The sequence below is a fragment of the Argentina anserina genome, chromosome 4 (genome assembly GCF_933775445.1).
Source record: "Argentina anserina chromosome 4, drPotAnse1.1, whole genome shotgun sequence".
Taxonomy (NCBI): Eukaryota; Viridiplantae; Streptophyta; class Magnoliopsida; order Rosales; family Rosaceae; genus Argentina; species Argentina anserina.
In genome coordinates, this window is record NC_065875.1 from 25,381,203 (window position 1) to 25,400,662 (window position 19,460).

A 19,460-nucleotide genomic window follows, 5' to 3' on the forward strand; every position below is an offset into this window, starting at 1 on the left:
TTTCGGCATTCGCACATTTGTAATAGGTCATCCATTAGAGCATATTAGTGGTATTTTTCGATTTACCAAAAATGTCGACGGTCAAATGAGGTCCGAATTAGATGAAAATTTTACATGGTCACTAACTATATATATCAGTCATATCGACTGGTGTCGATCGATCCCGATAAGTTTTCTTCATATAGTTGTTTTATATTGAGGCGGATTTAGTAATTACACATTCCCTTATATATATATATACATAGATGATTATATATACATATATAACACTATAAAAGAGAAACATATAATTATGTATGACATAAACCTAAAATCACATTAATCAAATCAAATATTCGGTAAAATAAACGCAAAACGACATTATTTTATGAAAGGTTCAGTTTTTCGGTTCGGTTCGATTTCTTATGTTCCTAAACCGGAAACAAAACCAAATAATTCGGTTCAATTCAGTTTTCTCAATATCGGTTCAGTTTGTGTTCGGTTCGTTTTTGTAGGCTTCAAGTTGAAGAGATCAATCAATCGATCTAGTAGTTGCTAGCTAGCACATACGCACGTATTGTGTGTCAAATTTATAGTATATCTGTTTTTCATATATACACATATAATATGAACTGCAACAAGAATACAAGATAACGACAATCTACCGACAATGGAGATAGAATTTGTCCCGGTGATAATCAAGCAAGAAGTCATATTTTTATCAAATTCCTTCAATTAATGTTCAAATTAATCAAATATGTAATGTAATTGTCATTTTATCATAACTAGGATGTACAACTATCGTATTCGTTTCTCGATCTAAGGATCGATAAGTCGTATTCATTTATTCGATCAAAAGTGAAACTATATTGTGCGGGGATGTCAATTTGTTTCAAATAAAAAAAAAAACATAGCACGTTTTAAAATGTACCAAATGAATATATGTTTTATGTCACAACCCAAAAATTTCGAATAATAAAAATTCGAATTCGAAACTATGAAAACTCTAAAACAATCTTAAATATATTGAAATCATCTTATAATAACAGTGTATCGAAACTGAGTCCACAACACGATTCAGTCGACTTGAATAATACATAATCAGTTTATACCTCAGTATTATAACCAATAGAAATGTAAAATTCACTCAATCCTCACCACAAATAGAAGAAAGAAATCTTCAGAGTAAGCCATCCGAATCTGCTAATCCCGACCTACAAAACTATCCCCTACACCATCGAATTGGTGCATCGAGATTGTAAACACAAACCCGGTATGCTTTTAGCCCCGTATGAGTAAACCAACAGTATAACATACATCGCATACAAAAGAAATATGACAGATAACATTTAAAGAAAAATGTACTCATGTGACACTGGGCAACCAATTTGTTACTCAATATTATTTAAAAATATGTGTAATCATGAAACACTGCGCAATCCATATGTTACCCAAAATTATTTAAAAACATGGGTACTCATGAGACCTAGATACCGATCCTTTACCCCTCATGCAGTATATCGACAGACACTGGGCAGCCCATATGTTACCCAATATCACTCAAAAACATGGGTACGCATGAGACCCAGATAACCCATATGTTACCCCTTATGCAGTACACAAACAGACTAGAGCTCTAACTGATCGTAACTGTCACTCGGCGAATGTTTGGTTCCGATTACTGCCAACAACGTCCGAAGACCAGAAAACATTTTAACAAGACTTAATGTTAAAACCACGTACAATATAACAATCAACACATGTTTATTGTACTATAATCAATCGACTCGTGCACAACAATATAAATATAGTCACAACATTATAATCTCACATTTGAAATAAAACCGAAATATTATATAATATAGCAACCCATATATATGTATCGTATTTACCATTTTCGTACACATACACAACCCACTATATTATATAAATGTCACAGTTCACTATTTTTAATAATTCAAACATATAAGTCACCGCCAAGGGTAAACTTGTAATTGTGAGATTTACTCACATTCACCATAGTCCATAATCATTAAAACTTTTTTAAATCATTTATTAAAATAGCGTTTCACTTACCCATGAACCGTAGACGATCAAGTTCACGTAATTTAAACCAAAACATATTTTTAGAATAATTTGTTATAAGTTAGTGATGCAACGACTATGTTAACAACTCAAATTAAATTCAATAATTATAACACTACTTCGACCATGATGCTCATTGTGAGGTTTACTCACCTTATTTCATGCGTGCAATTTCCACGACACCGAAAACGATTCACTCACTAGTTTGGTCGGTCACGTAATAGCATGATAAAATGCTTAGAAAACGATACGTAAAATCTCAGGTGACGATTTCAGTACAACTAAACACTGTTCAAAATTAATGTTCATGCGCCGCCACCGTTTTCCGACCACCACTAATGACCACCAAATTTCACCACCACAATTTAAATGACATTACCAACAACTTTCTAGTTCACCACAAAGTATAATTCCGAGCCTAAACACTTCAATTTAATAAAAATCGAAAAGCCCCAATTTTAAAACATAGGATTTCTTTTCTTCGATTCTCCTAGCACAAAAAAATTTGGGTTAAATATTTTAGAGGGTTTGTAGTATGGAAGAAGACCTTCAAAATGAGATAAGAATCTCACCGATTGGTGGCCGGAACAGGGAGATCCGGCAATGTGAAGTTCGGCGAAATGTGCACTTTTGGGGGAACTCCCAAACGAGGGCGAGATAGCGGGTGGCGCTGCCACCAATCGACATGAGACTCAGCAATCAAATGGGACCGGTTTTCTGCTCTATGGTGGCCAGACGGCGAAGATCCGACGGCCCAAAATCGGTCGCTCGGAAGGGAAAAATCTGAGATTTTCGGGGGTGAACAGTGTCGATTCGAATTTCTGATTTTTTTTCTATTTTTCTCTTTAATTCCCCTATTTATACTATTTTCCAAAAATGTCCAAATACCTTTTGATTCGTAATTTCTTCATACGAACTCCGATTTAGGCGTGCTGCATGTCCGCGAATTCGTATTGACGAAGTCTACGACTTTCATGAATGAAGTTTTCTGAGATTCCTAACGGATAAAAAGTCAACTCTTGACCCGTAACGATAATGTTTCTGTGTATAAATCGATCGAACACTTTCGTTTTCTCTCTCGTACTATATAATCGGATCACCACTAATTTAAATATCTCCGAATAATAATTAGAAAATAATTATAAATTTCCGGAATATTACATTTTCAGACTAACCGGACTAGTCAAATTCCAACTCTAAATGCGAAGAGACATGTTACGTTGGACTTCAACTACGTGGCTACGTATACAAGCAAAGTAATTTCTCCTAGGATTTGAAAGTTTTAAGATTGTGCGTGTGACTATAATTAACGTCGAAAACCAGTAGTTATACAATTGGTAATTAACCTTTGTGTATCTCTCCATGGTAAGCTTCTCATTTCCATAACTTAGATTTGCTTTGAGCCACACCATCCAGAGTCCCAGACCCAGTGATCGAGTCGGTGACCATAAAATTTCGTATAAACCATTCGTAATTTCGGCCGTGTTCTTGTACTGACTCGTCATATTCAATCCCTGCTTCCTAGGGTAGATCGATCAGTGTCACGTACAGATCATAATTTTATCACCTAAATACTTTAACCTTCCGCCAAGTTATATAAATTTGAAAATGATTGACATGTGTATATGTACTTGCTGGTGAAAACAGATAGAGTACGTACAAACAGATAGATCAATATTGTGGAAACCAAGCAGGTAGCTGAAACCACAATGTCTCCCACTTAAAAATGTATAGAAAAGGGGGGGGGGGGGAGCGAGAGAGAGAGAGAGAGAGATAAAGAGAGTGAGACTAAGCCGGAGGAATTAGAGATGGTAGATACGAAGCAGTGGAATCATGTATCACACTCCACACTCCTCGTTTGATTTGCCCCTATCAGCATTTCAGAACCACACGAGCACAACTAACCTCATTTGTTTCTCCCTCTGCCCTAACTTCAGACCCTACTTGCTTTCCATACGATCTCCAGTACCGTAATCGTCAACCCTCTCTATATTTTCTCATCTACTCTCGATCTCTCCATCTGTTGGCTGTTGCTTACGTAATCCTCATTTCCAGAGGTGGATTCTTTACTCTATCAGGAATTAAGCGCGCTGTGACGACGACCAGCCGATTCAAGATCACCAAACCATCATATAAATGATATAATACAAAATGAAAAAAGTTGAATATGAAAATGTAAAAATCAGAAAAGAAAGAAAGAAATTTTTTAAGAGAGGTTGTTAGGGATACTTAAATGCGCATACACCCGTGAGTCAAAGCTCCTTCTCACGTGTCAGGTATATATTTCTACCATCGCACGCTCGAAAGCTTCATCCGTCCCCTAGTTCAGTTGACATTTATTTTATATCTACATAGTTTTCTATAAATTAGGCTGATACATTTTGTTAATATGACAAAACAAGCTTGTCCTCCATGAACATGAAGCTGATTATAGTCTGTTTCTCTGCCCAGAAAGGACATATTTGAGGTAGTTACATCCTTTAATTTCCAACTCTGTTGACTTAATTATCTTCTCTTGAAGTACTCTGATCCCCTTTTATGATATACTGATTACAGATTGATCGATCAATCACAAAAGAAAGTGCAGAAGTACCAGATAGAGATGATGATATATAGAACTTTTATGTAAATGGGGTGAGTAGATTCCATGCTATACTTGTCATGCGAGCAGTCCTCTCTTGGTGTTAACCTCGCTTTCGTTGTCTGTTCGACCTTGAAAGCTATTTAATTTTGATTGCATAAAAACCCTAGCTAGATCTGCCGGATTTTCTGATCGACCATCTCAACTAATCATTCTTAATTGGCGTGGATGATATTACAAAGAACATAAGTTCACTCAGAAATTAATGAACAAAGGATCATGCTTGCTTCTTGTTTTTTAACAAACTACACAGAATTTTTGTATCCGCATGAATTAATATTTTCTTTTAACTTCAGGGTATTATCTGAATTTCGGTCATTCCACGCATGAAATTCGTGTGATATATAACTATGACTTCAATTATAGTTTCAATTTGCATGAAATGCGTGTGTGTGTGTCTATAAATATCAATGTATGTGCTATATATGTGTGTATGTTTATAGGAACTTTATAAAAGTACGTACAGTAGATTTGTAGACGAATACCACCGTCTGGTATAGAGAGCTTTGCATGTGACTTTCAGTTTCACTGAGAATTCGCAAGAAAACAGTTTGATTTTTGGATATAGTACTGACATGCATGAGAAAATCTGTCTCCAGGGTTATCAATTTTCATTTAATTGATAAAATCATGTATTTGTTACCTAGATCATAATGCTGTGTATTTAGGTCAAGTCGAATACATGATTGTTTTCGTATTTCAAGTCATGATCATTATTGAATGAATAGATACATGTCACAGACCGGCCAATCCATAAAAAGCGAGGGATAACAGGTGAGACAGAATATTAAGGTTAATTAATTAACTATGAAATTTAATAAGCTTATAAGCTAAGCTGATCGAGTTAGCTTTCCGATCCCAACTCATCAATTAAAATCATGTCAGCGACATGTAACTGGAGCTGATTGAACATATCATATATGTATTAATGTATACGTATATATGTCTACACGCACACACGTACATGATCGAGGTAATTACTAATTAGAATGAATGTATGTTAATCCGTCGAGTTCAAGGTCGATCTGGCAACGAATGTAAGGTCTATGAAAGGGACTGTTCACTTGACAAGGGTTTGCATGGAATTTGGCACCCCACCTTCAATTTTACGTACCACCGTACGTACATATATGTCTTCAGCTAGAAATTAAGGTGTTCGCGATCGATATATATAGAATACAAACATGCGTACTTGTTTGTTTGTAGTCACTTATATATGTCTGTTGTATAAGGAAAATTAAGAAATTAAAGATACCAAATGGCTACTGGTATATAAAGCATCAAATCTGATCACCTTGGATAGCATGCAGGGGCGGAGTACACTAGGGCCAAAATTCATACTTGTGAAATTGAATGTAATGGCCCCCTTCATATATGTTGTTTGGCTCCGCCACTGCTAGCATGAAATACAAGCAATCTGGAGTTAAGGTTAATTTCCTGACAAATTTTCCTTCAAATGCAAGTATGAATTAAATTATTCAATGTCCGGATGATTGGACGACGAAGCTAATTAAGTTTCTCCTCTGATATATATATATATATATATATATATATGACGTCCGGTCATCTGGATTCATCCGTTCTAGCGCCAGCGATGCGCGACGACGGCATGGATGGTGCCGGTTGTGCTCCTTCCCTTCCCGCGCTCATGTATGTGCCGATCGAAATTCAAGCACCGGCGTACGGAGGCCGGAGTCCAAAAATTTCAAGTTTCTAGGCACCGTGCCGAAATTTCTAGATTTCAACCGCCGTGGGCCGGCGCTGGAGCTCCGGCTGACACAGACATGAGCGTCATGAAGGAGGAGTACAACCGGCACCATCCGCGGGTCGCTGGCGCCGAAACGGAGGAATCGAGACAGTCTAGACATCCGGAGCTGAGAATTTATGTATATATATATATTTTGGCTGATATATTAGACTAATTATGAAACAAACCACGTCAGGAAGAGCCGAAGAGAGGAACGAAGTTCCCAGATTGGAGCTCAAAAATAGTGTTTGCAGGTAACTCCGTTAATGATCCACTGATCCACTGATCGATCACTCTTTGTTCCATTGTTCAGATGTATGGAGTCCACGCATATGATAATGAAAACACAACTCCGTTAATTCAGCATATACCTTCAGCTAAATTAAATTCTTCTTAATATTTAATGTACGTATATGCATGAATTTCAGAAGAAAAAAAAAGGATTAGTTAGTCCAAGTCATGGAGGTGATCGACAGCACGGTGAGGTTTACATGGTATTATAATAATAATAAAATCGTCTGGACTCACCCAAAGTAGGATAAAAACAAAAAACAAAACACTGAGTTAGGAATCCCGGCCAATCAGACGATCAGTATTTGTAATCCACGAATAGTCGTACGTACGTATATATTATGGGCACCGGCCCCATCACGTTTAACGAAATCGCCGTTCAAGATCATATACTTGGTGTAACAGTAATTCTGAATTAATCAAAATCGTAGAGCAATCAATCAATCAATCAATCTAGCTATATATATTGACAACTATAATTACCAATCAATTTAGCTATGTCAATGATCGTCACGTGTAAGAATTTAGCTGGTAAGAAAGAAGCGTGAAGAAGTCGCACGCTTAAGCAACTTGATGGAACAACTTGAGAACAAAAGAAAGCTCCTTTCCTTCTTATCTCTTTTTAATTACAGTAAAATCTAACCTACAAATCAGTATATATAGAAGATATAGCATATAGATCCCTCATCCCTTGCACCAACTAGCTACGCAGGCGGCGCGGCAGGTCTAGCCTCCGGCTCTGAGAACAGGTTCTTTCCTCTTCTGTTAATCCTTAATTTCTTCCTTTGGGGCTGTTCTCATGTTAATTTGTCCTTGAATCAATAGAGATATGTACAAATACTGATATATATGAATCTTACTGATATGTGTGTCTATGTGTTTGATTTTAGCTCTTTCAGATAAATTATGATACTGGAAAGTCCCGGCCGTCTGGGGAAGAAGAAGAAGAATCGAGGGCAGAACAGTAAGAACATGCCTCAATTAAGATATGTGGAAGTTTTCACAGGAAGAACGAAAGATATATATAGCAAGCATGAACGATGAACTACAAGGCCGGGTGAGTGGATTCCATGCTATTCTTGTCAAATGAGCAGTCCTTCTGCAAATTAGTCTTAGTTTCGTTGTCTGTTCGACCTGAATTCTGCTTCTATGTATATATGGTGAGGTACTAGACTAGTTAATTAGACTACTGAGAAACCCTAAACTTAGATCGAAGTACGTCCTGGTGAATACTATACCAGGAGTACGCATGCCGGATCAAAGATAGAATCCTGGAATAACGTTCTAATTCCAGTTTTGTAGGCTTCTAATTCTCTCGATTATGACAGATGCATCTTGAAGCAAAGTTTGTTTTGTTGTGACCACACGTACACTGGTGGTGAAAGACACTACGTTTTGGGATCGCAGTTAATTAAGAGTTCTACCAGCAACCATAATTAAATTAACCAATTAGACAGTAGTGGTTGGGTCAGAATTAACTTTAGAAAGAAAGCAAGAGGGGTTGGGTGATTCCCGGTTCTTATAACTTGACTTCTCCAGCGGCTAACAAAGAAAGCCAGAGCTTAGCTAATTCTCTTGTTACAATTTTCTTTTGGATCCTTAGGAAATTAGGGTTTAAGTTTATGCACTTTGTCCTTGGTTAATTGCAGTTCTTTTAGTTGATGGCTATTTGATTAGAATTCGAAATACAAACCTAGCCTTAGGATATAATTGAAGCCATGGCTGTCTTTCCGAGAATGAGGCAAGGCCAGATTCCTCGATGACGTTCCTTGCAGCTAACTTAATTGGCCAGATATTATTTGTTCAGTACGTTAACGTACTTGTACAAGTTTGGTTAGATATTGGATCTGTATAATGTTGATAGTTTAGGTTGGACAGACATCGAATCTGAGGTTTCAGCAAAGTGACTGTTCTTTTGACAAGGAATTGCATGGAATTTAACATCCAATTAATATTACTTAATCGAGTTCCCATCTGCGCGCCTCATCTCTTCAGATCGTCTGTCGATCATATCCTTGATCTTCACCGAAGTAAAGGTACATGCCTAATTAGAGAAGCCGTGCATCACAAAGGTAAAACTGTCACCAACCTTTCTAATACTCGATCTCTCTCTATATATATATGACATGCATGTTTAATTACCTGTAGCGCCTGCGCGCTATCAGTGCTATGACAATTGATTGTAGGAAGAAGGAACATGCAGCCGGAACGACTAACCATATTTACAGGTAAGATGAAGCAAAATCGGACGATACAAGCACGTACGTAGTCTTCTCTTAAGCAAGATGAAGCTACCAAGCGCAGCTGCTGGATCAACTCTCTCTTTCCAGAAGTGATGTGCTCCAAACGGCGGTGCATTTTAGATCGAAGAAAAGGAGCTAGCATGTAATGAAATGTACGTACGTATACTTCATTGTTTTCCACCATGCTGCAGCGTCCCACAAGTCTACCAAAGAGAAAGTAATTCTTTTGCGGGCTGTGAGGACTTGCAAGCCCTGGATCATGCATGCATGAGGAACTTGTAATTCCAAAACAAAGACACTTCAAATTTGAGCATGCACTCTAGTAGAGTGGTTTGTCACTTCATGATAAGTTTAAAAACTAAAAAAGTGGTATGTCACTAGTTTCTAATAGCTAGTGAATAGATCATCAAGTTATAGTTTTCTAGTTTATACAACAGTTTTCGAGTAATGTAACAGCCCGGCCTATCTTCATCGCAAAAATGAGAGAAATATGTTTAGATTCTAGCATTGTATGAGATCTCTCATCAGGGATACAACATAATACATATTGTAATCTTGATTATTTTCTTGTTACGATTCTTATGTATTAAACAAAAATGAGTGTGAAACTATGTATTACATTTTAAAGAGTGTCATTTTCACCTCTTAATATGTAAATAGACTAATTAACTATGATTTTTATTTTCAGAAATGACATTATTGTACAAGATCGATGGTGCTATCGCACACGCTTTTTCTCTATTCACACAACTCATCATCCCATGTATATATGAACAACAAAAACATAATAGGATGCATATAACATTTAAAGGGAGCAAAAACTATAGAAAAATAACACAATGCATCTCTAGTAGGATTTGAGTTGTGGAGATTGTAAATGTAAATATAACAATAAATTAATAATTATGGTTCGCCTAAGTATTGAGAGAAAATTTCCTTAAAAAAAGTATTGAGAGAAAAATTAAACTGAGGTAAAAATAGGTCTAAACTCCTAATTAATAATCAAAATACATGCATACTAAAACAAAATAAGCATCTGCAAAATTTCTAGTATCGCATAGGAAACAAATCACAACATTTAATCTACGTATTTAAAAAAAATCACTTAAATCTACGTGAATAATTAAGAATATAAAAGCCTAATCGAAGTTGAAAATGCTCTAATGTTGCTGCCAAGAGAGCAACTTAGAGAGCCTAAACAAGAAATTAATATTGATAATTTGATGCTCAGATAGCCAGATTCGTTTGTTTGATCGATATAAAGGTGGTTGGGTGCTTCGCCAACTAATACGCAATATATGTTTAGTGAATACAATTCAGAAATTATTGACAACATGCAACTAGAATTGTCATCTATGGTAGATTTGAAGGTTTGATTGGTGATTTTGAAAGCTGTCTTTTTTTTTCCTGATGAAGTTCGACGTTGTTGGTGGTAGCAACATGACCACTACCAGGCCCCACGGACCTGTCCCATGAGCCCAGGGCCAGCGAGTGAGAGCTCGAGACCAGACCCATCAGATCCAACTATACAGGGAAAATTCTATTATGCAGACAAATCCTACTATATAGTCCGAAGTCCGAACAGTATATGCAAGAGATGTATGAGCAAGAAACATGTTAAAGGACCTCAGTCCCACAGTATATGCAAGTTGATTGTTTGGTAAACTGACTTATATAAGTGACTCTTAGTAGCAGAAGTCATACAATAGCGTTTGATAAACTCAAACGGACTTACGCTTTTAATTTGTCAAATGATCAATTTGGACTTGTAAGATAAATGATTTTATTGTAAAGTAATGTTTCATATTATTAATATTGGATGGTTTTAAAATTTATTAATTCAATATATTCTTAACATTACAAGTTGATTTTGATTATGTAACTACATAATAATCCGTTTGTGTACTTTGATCTTACCACAAGAGTTTTGGGACTCATGTTATATGAGAGAGATATTCATAAATAATACAAACTTGCATTGATTATATTCCTATCCACAATGAAGAACATAAGAATACATATATGATATTCTCTTTTAGCTTTTTCAAATACATAAATTATATTGATTCAAGATTAGTATATATTTAGTTTGACATGAATCATTGGTCTCCAATTAAAATACAACCACTTATGCTATATACATTTGTAACACTAGAGGTTGGAAGTGTTATTTCTTTCCCAACACATAAAATACAAAATATGCATTGTCTTTTTATGCAACATGCAAATTGAGCAGCCAATTCATATGCTCACTAAATATTAAAACAAAAACCACAAACATTTTAACAAAAAGAAGATGACTGAAATATTAAGTTTCAAAACACAACCATCATGATGACCTAGGATATGAGCATAAACATCAGTGAATGCGCCCCCTCTGTCAATGCAAAATATGAGCTTGTTGGCATCGGCACTCCGCATTTCTATGGTAACAGCTCAAAGTTGAAATGTTCTTATTACGAAAACTGCAGTATGTGACAAAAGAAACGATCAATTTCCACTGATAACTTCATCATGCAATGAATCAAAATAATTGATTAGTATCAACAAAATATATGCAATCATCCTCCCTGTAAGAAAATTATAAATAAATAGAAAAATCACAAATGATTAGTTCCTCGATGCAACTCCATTACTGTGTTATTCTACTATACATGAGCCAAAAGAAGCACTGGTATGACAGAAACTCAATAGGTAAAAAAGTAGCTCACCACTAATAACTCCATTGCTTGATGCTTCATAGATCTGCTTGATGCTTTTACTAGCACCGAATTCTTCATGCTAGCAAATCACCAAATCAGTGATGTGATGGTCTCAAGATCCTTGATACATAAGAAAAAACTTATACAAAAGAAAAAAAAAAGATTATTCTTGATACTACAAAAGGTCAACTCAAGGAAAGAAGTTTAAACACGATGCAACTTTAGCAAGCAATGTATAATTTCAGGCTTTGATTTTGCTAGCTACAGACACACACATTTTAAAAATATGCTAAATAAGAGTATAAGCATTCAAGCACCCTCTTACACAATATGCAAAGACTTTGTTTTTACACAGCAGTCATATGTGTGATTCCAAAAGGTTAACATTGCAACAGTAAAAGTGCCACAGTTCAACTAACCCAATGTATACTACCATGCCAAGCTATTTTGTCCTAACCATAAACAAAACATAAATGTACCAAACACGCAAGTTCCAATACCTTTCAATAACCCAAAATTTCACCTATACGGTCATCTCCATCACTGAGAGCAGGCTACTAACTTTCACAATCACATTATCAGCTGTAGTTCAGAAATCTCCTCAAGCAGTCAAAAGAAAATATTTGCAACCCATAAAAATAAAGAGCTAGTAAAACTATTGAAGTTCTTTACCAGAGCTCACTTTGGTAACAATGCTCAAACATCACTACCCGAACCAATCTCGATTTCAAATACTAAACAGGTCATATAAGAAACCATTATAGTATGCGATCAAGCTGCAAGCATTATTATTTAATCAAGCCAAAAGCATTACAACAAACCATCCATACTCAACCAAGCAGCAAGCTACATCCAATCAAACCAAAATCTTATAGCAAGCAAGTAAAACTCAATTAAGTCAATTTATGCAAAGAGTAGTTTTAATCACCACTTACAAAAGCAACTAGCATCTCAGATCCTGTTCTATGATACTTGGAGGTTGAGTTATGACAATCTGGTTAGTCACTCTCAAGTGCGTAGTCACCAAATCACTCATAAGTTCATCACATTTGTAGTTCGAGCTCAAATCTTTCAAACCAATACATCCTACAAGTTAGTGTCTCTCTCAAGCAACAACTGTTTCTTTTCATAATCAATGCTCTATATCATTTTGGTTCTAATATCATAGTCAATGTTTTCTACCATGTCCAAGTAGTTTATGTCAATATGGCATTTGTTTTAAAAATCCCTCTCCATGCAAAAGAACCAATCCTAATCTTAACGTTCTATCGTTTCTATTATAATTATTTACTCCTCCCCGCAACTCTTGTCATTCCCCAAATTTTTAGTACTACATCAAAACATCTCTTGCCGTAGCCACCCACTGTAGTAACCATTCAGTTTCATAATCTTAACCTCATAAGCATAGGCCACAACACACAGTTCCCAGCTCTATACTCATCCAAGCACCAAGCAAGAAGCATACTCAAGTAGGCAAAAATCATTAAAGCAAGCAATCATACTCAAGTAGGCTCAAATAAACAACAAGCAACATTCAATTAAGCTACAAACATTATTATTCACTCTAAGTCAAAACATGTTTACATGCAAACAAAACTCCATCAAGCACAAGTAATACTCACTCAAGCCAAAAACATTAGTCCAAGCAAATAAATACTCATTCAAGCCAATTCCCAGCAAGAAGGCAAGCAACACTCACTCAAGCAAAACACATTAGTGCAAGCATATAAATACTCACTTACAAGTTCTTTAAACTTATGATAACTGGGTAATCAATCCTTCCATATCTAATCACATAGAACCAACCTGATTCTCAACTGGTCTACTGTGTATGATTTTCCCATACCATATTTAATCAAGCACTTCACTTGTTCCAATTCAAAAAATAATAATCGATTCATATCTAATGTTTCCATCAGATTCATACATGAGCATATAATCCAACACGAAATAAAATCAAATTTTCAAATCCTGAGTCAAAACAAATGAATAAACAAGAACAACCCACTATCAAAGACACCATATCAATACATGATCAACTATCCGAAGCCTAGAATCAAAAACGCACTGGTGGTTGTTTGGATGCAGACGCTGGAAATCGACGAGTGCTTCGGTCAAAGGCTGCGCAATTGTGTAAAGAAACAACAACAGTTCGATGACTGATCGGAGAAGATAGAGAAGAGAGAAATCTGGAAATGTGAGAGGGAGTTGTATACCAAACAGGATCTGATCGGGTCGACCGAACTATCAGTTCCTGGTATGGATCTAATCCCGGTGGGTTTTCGGATCCTTGATTATGGCAAATGCGTCATCAGGGAGATCACAAAGGTGAGCGAGAGAGAAATACAGAGAGATACGCTTGGTTATGGCTTCAGAGTGTCATCACATACGACTCTGGTGGAGGAAGAGAGAGTTTCGAGGTTGGTACATCGGTTATTCTATCACGTTGATGAGGGTACCAATGGAATTTTGAAATTTTCATTTAAGTTTCGCTATAGTATACCGTGTGTAGGGGTGGATTTCGATCCATTCAGTTCGGTTTTAGACATGAACCGGGAACTGAATTGAATTTGAACTTTGGTATTAGTTCGATTCGGTTCACGGTTTTTAAACATGCAAAACCGAAAATTGACCAATCGGTTCGGTTCGTTTTTTTTGTTTTTTTTTTACTTCTGCAAAAAAAACTGAATTAAACTAAAATTGACATGTTGAATGTTTTGGGGTTCCCCCCCCCCTTTTTTTTTTACTTATTTGAAAAAATTATAAATATGAATATATAACTACAATACAACAAAAAAAATGAGGACTTAAATTTAATATTATAGGCAACATACTACTCTCAATCATTTATTAACACGACATCTTGAAATTTTATAGATGCATATATGTATATAACTTTGTATATAAATATATTTATATGTGTACATATATATATATGCATATATATTCTTATATATATATTTAAAAACATTTATTCTTATATTATATTGAGGCGGATTTAGTAATTACACATCCGCTAATATATATATATATGTTTGTTTTAGGAAACATATTTGAAACATACATATATGGGCCTACATATATATACATAGATGATTATATATACATATATAACACTACAAAAGAGAAACATATAATTATATATGATATAAAACCTAAAATCACATTAATCAAATTAAATATTTGGTAAGATAAACGTAAAACGACATTGTTTTATGAATAGTTCGGTTTTTCAGTTCGGTTCGGTTTCTTATGTGCTCAAACCGGAAATCAAACCAATTGATTTAGTTTGGTTCGATTTTCTAAATTTCGGTTCAGAACTGCTACCCCTAACCGCGTGTAAGCTCGGTTTCTGCTTCTAAAAGGAGGTGGGGAGCAGCTTCTGCTTATATGAAGAAAAAGCCACATCTTTTGGAAGCCGGAAGGGAGAAGCCAAGTTACCAAACATGATAGGGAGCTTAACTTATAATGACCAGAGGTGATAAGCCCTACCAAACGTAGCCTTAGACATCAGAGGGATAGACCGGTAAGTATTGCCCCATCAGGGCAAGACTAATCGGTGAAACCAAATATCTCAGACCCCGTTTGTAGGATTCAATAAAAACCGTATGTATGATTCAATAGAAACATTTGACGTCGTTCGTAGGAATATTGATATCACCGTTATAGATGGTTGAAATATGACAATTGATAGGTCGTTAATTAAAACGTCTATAATAAACCCTATAAAAATATCATCGTTAGTATAGAATAAGCAGGGATCGTTCAGTCCGGAGAATCAAAAGAGTCTCAAAACTTATCATGTTATTGGGGGATTTGAGTTTGATTATAAAACTACTACTGAAAATAAATCCTAAATTACTATTTACATGATCGACTTCTTTTTAATAAACTTAAACCAAATTTACCATTACACCACATAATTACAAGTTCGAACCTATCATGCATTCTAGTTCGACCAATTACATACTTTTTAGACACCAATACAATTAGAGCCTTAGGGGATCATCTAATCATGCAAGATTTCAATTAACATTTAGATTGACTTAGGGCCTAATTTAAATTTGTATGCGATCGAATTCAATAACACTTAGAGTAGAAATCAAACAAGATTACATTAAGCACCAAATCTTTGTTGGAGACATATTTCATGTATGGCGTCACCCACCACGGTTTCACATGCAAATTTCCAGAATTTTTACCACTTTAATCAACACAAACCGAACCTACTTAAGGCTTGATTCGATTTGTGTCAATATGGTTGATGAATCTAGTACTCAAACACAATCTTAGGGACTGCATCCAAACACTAAATTCATATGCACATATCTGAAAATTATCTAAAAGTATGAGAAAGATGATTAGAACACAACAATAGAAATACAAACTCAATAATTATAGGAAACCATCAATTCGGCAAAGAACCAAAAATCTAATAGATTAATATGAAAATTTCGAATTCATATACAAAACAATAATCTCATACAAACATCATACTACAATCTTCATAGACAAAATATTGTAGAAAATCAAAAACAAACAAAGCTATGGAGATGAGTTGCGAGAATTACACGTTGTAAGAACCTTTGAGGTGTGTCTTCAATGGTGATTTCGGTGGAGATGAAATTGGTATATGGGGGAGAACGGCTTGCTGCTTTGGTGAAGGATGTTTGAGGTAGTATTTTGGTAAAGTTTTGGCTCTTGAATGCAAAAGAGAAGTCCTCTTATTTGAGAAGTGAGACCGTATATATATATATAGAGGAAAGATTGAGTGTAGGATGCACGGTTTGAACTTTTCTATTTCTTCTTATAATCATGTCATGTTTTATCTCGTTTAAATCATATCATGCTTTATTTCCTAAATCATGTCATGTTTTATTCTCTTAAAGCATGCCATGTTTTATTCATTTAATGATCATCTTCTAACTTTTAGATTGCATATGCAAGGCTCCTTTTTTTTTCTTTTTGTTCTCTCTTATCTTTCTCACGGTTGCTCAATCTTCTCCTTAATTATCTCTTTTATTTAATTGTTGCATGACTTGTTGATGATATGACTCCATAGTGCATGGCTTCTCCTTGTTCCACTCTATCTCCCAAACCGTGAGTAACTCTCCATGTAGGCACGACTCTCCTTTATTTTCTCAATATGTGCCTTATCCCTTTTAGTCCTTCTTTACACGGCTGAAACTCCTTGTTTTCTTCTAGTATTATCTCTTAAATCTAATCTGAAAATAAGAAAATAAAATCATAAGTAAGAGATAATTAGTTTAAAAAATTATGTCTTAATCTAGACAATTGTTGTCTTAAAAAGACACATGTAATATATGAGCTCAGCTAGATTAGAAAAGTTTCTAATTTGCAAAAAAAAAAACTTAATAGAACAAGTAAGTTACTACAACATGAAAGTTCATTTAAGAAAGTTTCGCAAAAAAAAGTTTCAGTTCAAGTATGACTCTCAAAATATCGCAAATACGACCAAAACGTAGAAAGATAAAGACTCCTAATCCAACTAGGTTTCCTAGTCCTATAAGAATTCCTACTCTAACTAGAATTCTAGACCAATTCTGCGTTTTTAACTCATGTAAGCACAAAAATGCATCTAATAATGCTCAAGACTCTTACTACGACTCAATGACTCAATTATACAACAATAAGGGATAAATAAAGTACAATGGAAGTAAAAACATGTTAAGAAGATCACACGAGCTGCTTATATCAACAATATAACTGTGGGATGCGAAGGCACCTAAGAATCATTGGACAACCGAAATGATGAATCTACACATCCCTAATAGTATAGGGGCAGAATCTACACATCAACTAGTAACTCACTTCGTCGCCGATAAATAACAAGTTCGACTGCTCGAGTCTTCAAACCCGTTGAAATTTTTGCCGGGGAAATATGTCGTTATCTAGTTGGAAGCTCGCCAACGGTGCACTTCCGCCGTCGGTCGGAGAAAACCGGCTACCCACAAAGCCGTTGACGTTAATAACCTCAAAAAGAGCTCTTCCTCCTCAGGTACGTGGTTTGGTTCATTATCTGATTCAAGAATGTGCTTATTGTGCTGCTTTTAGCTTCTCTGATTTGTGGTCTGATCTATTTTGCTTCTAATTATTTTATTCAACCTCTTCATGTAAGCTCATGTCTAGCTAAAACCCACTTCCGTTGTTGGATTCCTTCAATTAATTATGTTCTTATGTGTGCAACGATTTACTGATTGGGTAATTTGGCTTGAACTCTTGCTGTAATCAAATGCGGAGTTTTGGGGAGATTAGTGGGTCGCATTTAAATGTCAAATTTAGAGATGAAGGTGAAAGGTTCACACTGGTGTGAATGAGTTGTTTTGATCATTTGATGTGAGCTGTAACAATGGGCAAAGACTTATATGCCTTATATGTAGAAATGTTAGAATCTCAATATAAAGACAGAGTGATATGCACTAATCGTGACATTTTTGAAGACTTAAATTATAGCTGGCATTTAGGTTCATCAGTTCCATCTATGCATTTCTGAAAACAGACATGAGGAGAAGACTGAAAAGAGAAGGTCACTCTTTCTTTTTCCTCCCTGCGATTGTATGTTTTTGCCTGGAGATAGTCTACAATTTTGATTGTGGATTCGTATTGATTAGGCTGCACATTTTAATTCACTTCTCCATCTCTTAATCTGTAGCTTGTCCGCCTTCAGAATAGAGTATGCATGATGGTAGATACGCTTTACTGGATGAAATCTTGTTGTAATGAGCTGATACTGATCTTCACGTCCAAAAAAGAAGAAGCTGATACTGATCTGAATAAGAAGTGTCAAGCATCATTAGTTTTTGTGTTAAATTAGGAGATAGAAAGCCAGATAGTTTTATTATAGCTCAGCAGTGAATCTACAGTGTTACATCTATGACGGACATCAGATATTTTGAACACTTGTAATCTGCAGTCGGTACTCAGCTGACCACCCTTGTTTATTAAGGTCCCCCAAACTGTATTGCATAGCTTCAAAAGGGATACTTTTGCAGGGTTTTATGGTTCTATTTTTTTGATCAATTTTGTTGTATGTCAGGAGCCTGGAGGAATAGGCAGAGACGCAGAGTAGGCTACTTTCGAAATTCAAAATACCCTTTTAACAAACTTGATAATGTGATGGAATCTGAATACATTGTTTCTATTTTGAGATGCATCATATATTATTTAGGTTCTTAGTTTGTCATTCTAGCCATTACTCTTCCATATGGCTTGAAATCATTCTTAGTGACAGAAAATTGATCTCAGAGCTGGAGACGTGTGCATTTAATTTTTAATCTCAGATGCATATTTATTTGCTTGTCATCGTTGCAGGTGAGAAGTGAGGGAAAACAAGAATCAGGCCCTCGAGTACTTGGTGTTTCACGAAGAGATTTGATGCTATCTTTACCGGCTGCAACGCTAGCAGCGGTCACCCTTTTCTCAGCCGAACCTGCTGAGGCACGTATTGTGAAGCTCGAGATCAAGAGGAAAATCCGGGAAAAGCTTGAGATGCTGAGGGAAAAGGCCGGCTTATCAAAGCCAAAAAACAATGAAGGGAAACAGCCAGCAGCATCTTCGCCACCGGCACCTGTTCCAAGTCCTCAAGTGAGCCCAATTGTACCACCTGTGGAAGCCATTCTCCCATGAGAAATGACATGGTAACTAATCCCTGAGAAGCATACTTGATCATCTGGTTATATTTTGTGTTTTAATTTCTATGTTGAACACTTGCAACTCAATCTTTACTTTCGATTTAGGACAACAGGCACATC

At 35.8% G+C, this 19,460-nt stretch overlaps 1 protein-coding gene and 1 long non-coding RNA gene across 2 annotated transcripts; both read left to right on the forward strand.

Moving 5' to 3' along the window:
• Window positions 1-4,408: 4,408 nt before the first annotated feature.
• On the forward strand, window positions 4,409-5,014 carry LOC126791599 (uncharacterized). Its single transcript, XR_007671828.1, has 2 exons — window positions 4,409-4,531; window positions 4,621-5,014. It is a non-coding gene; the product is annotated as an uncharacterized LOC126791599 (long non-coding RNA).
• Window positions 5,015-17,533: 12,519 nt separating this feature from the next.
• LOC126790925 (uncharacterized) lies at window positions 17,534-19,460 on the forward strand. The gene is made up of 2 exons (XM_050517303.1): window positions 17,534-17,707; window positions 19,021-19,460. The coding sequence occupies exons 1-2, from the start codon at window positions 17,591-17,593 to the stop codon at window positions 19,333-19,335; spliced, it is 432 nt and encodes a 143-aa protein (XP_050373260.1). The 5' UTR covers window positions 17,534-17,590; the 3' UTR covers window positions 19,336-19,460.

Coding starts and splice junctions, on each gene's coding strand:
- LOC126790925 (XM_050517303.1), top strand. CDS start 17,591: ATGTCGTTATCTAGTTGGAAGCTCGCCAACGGTGCACTTCCGCCGTCG. Junction 17,708..19,020: donor AAAGAGCTCTTCCTCCTCAG/GTACGTGGTTTG, acceptor TCATCGTTGCAG/GTGAGAAGTGAGGGAAAACA.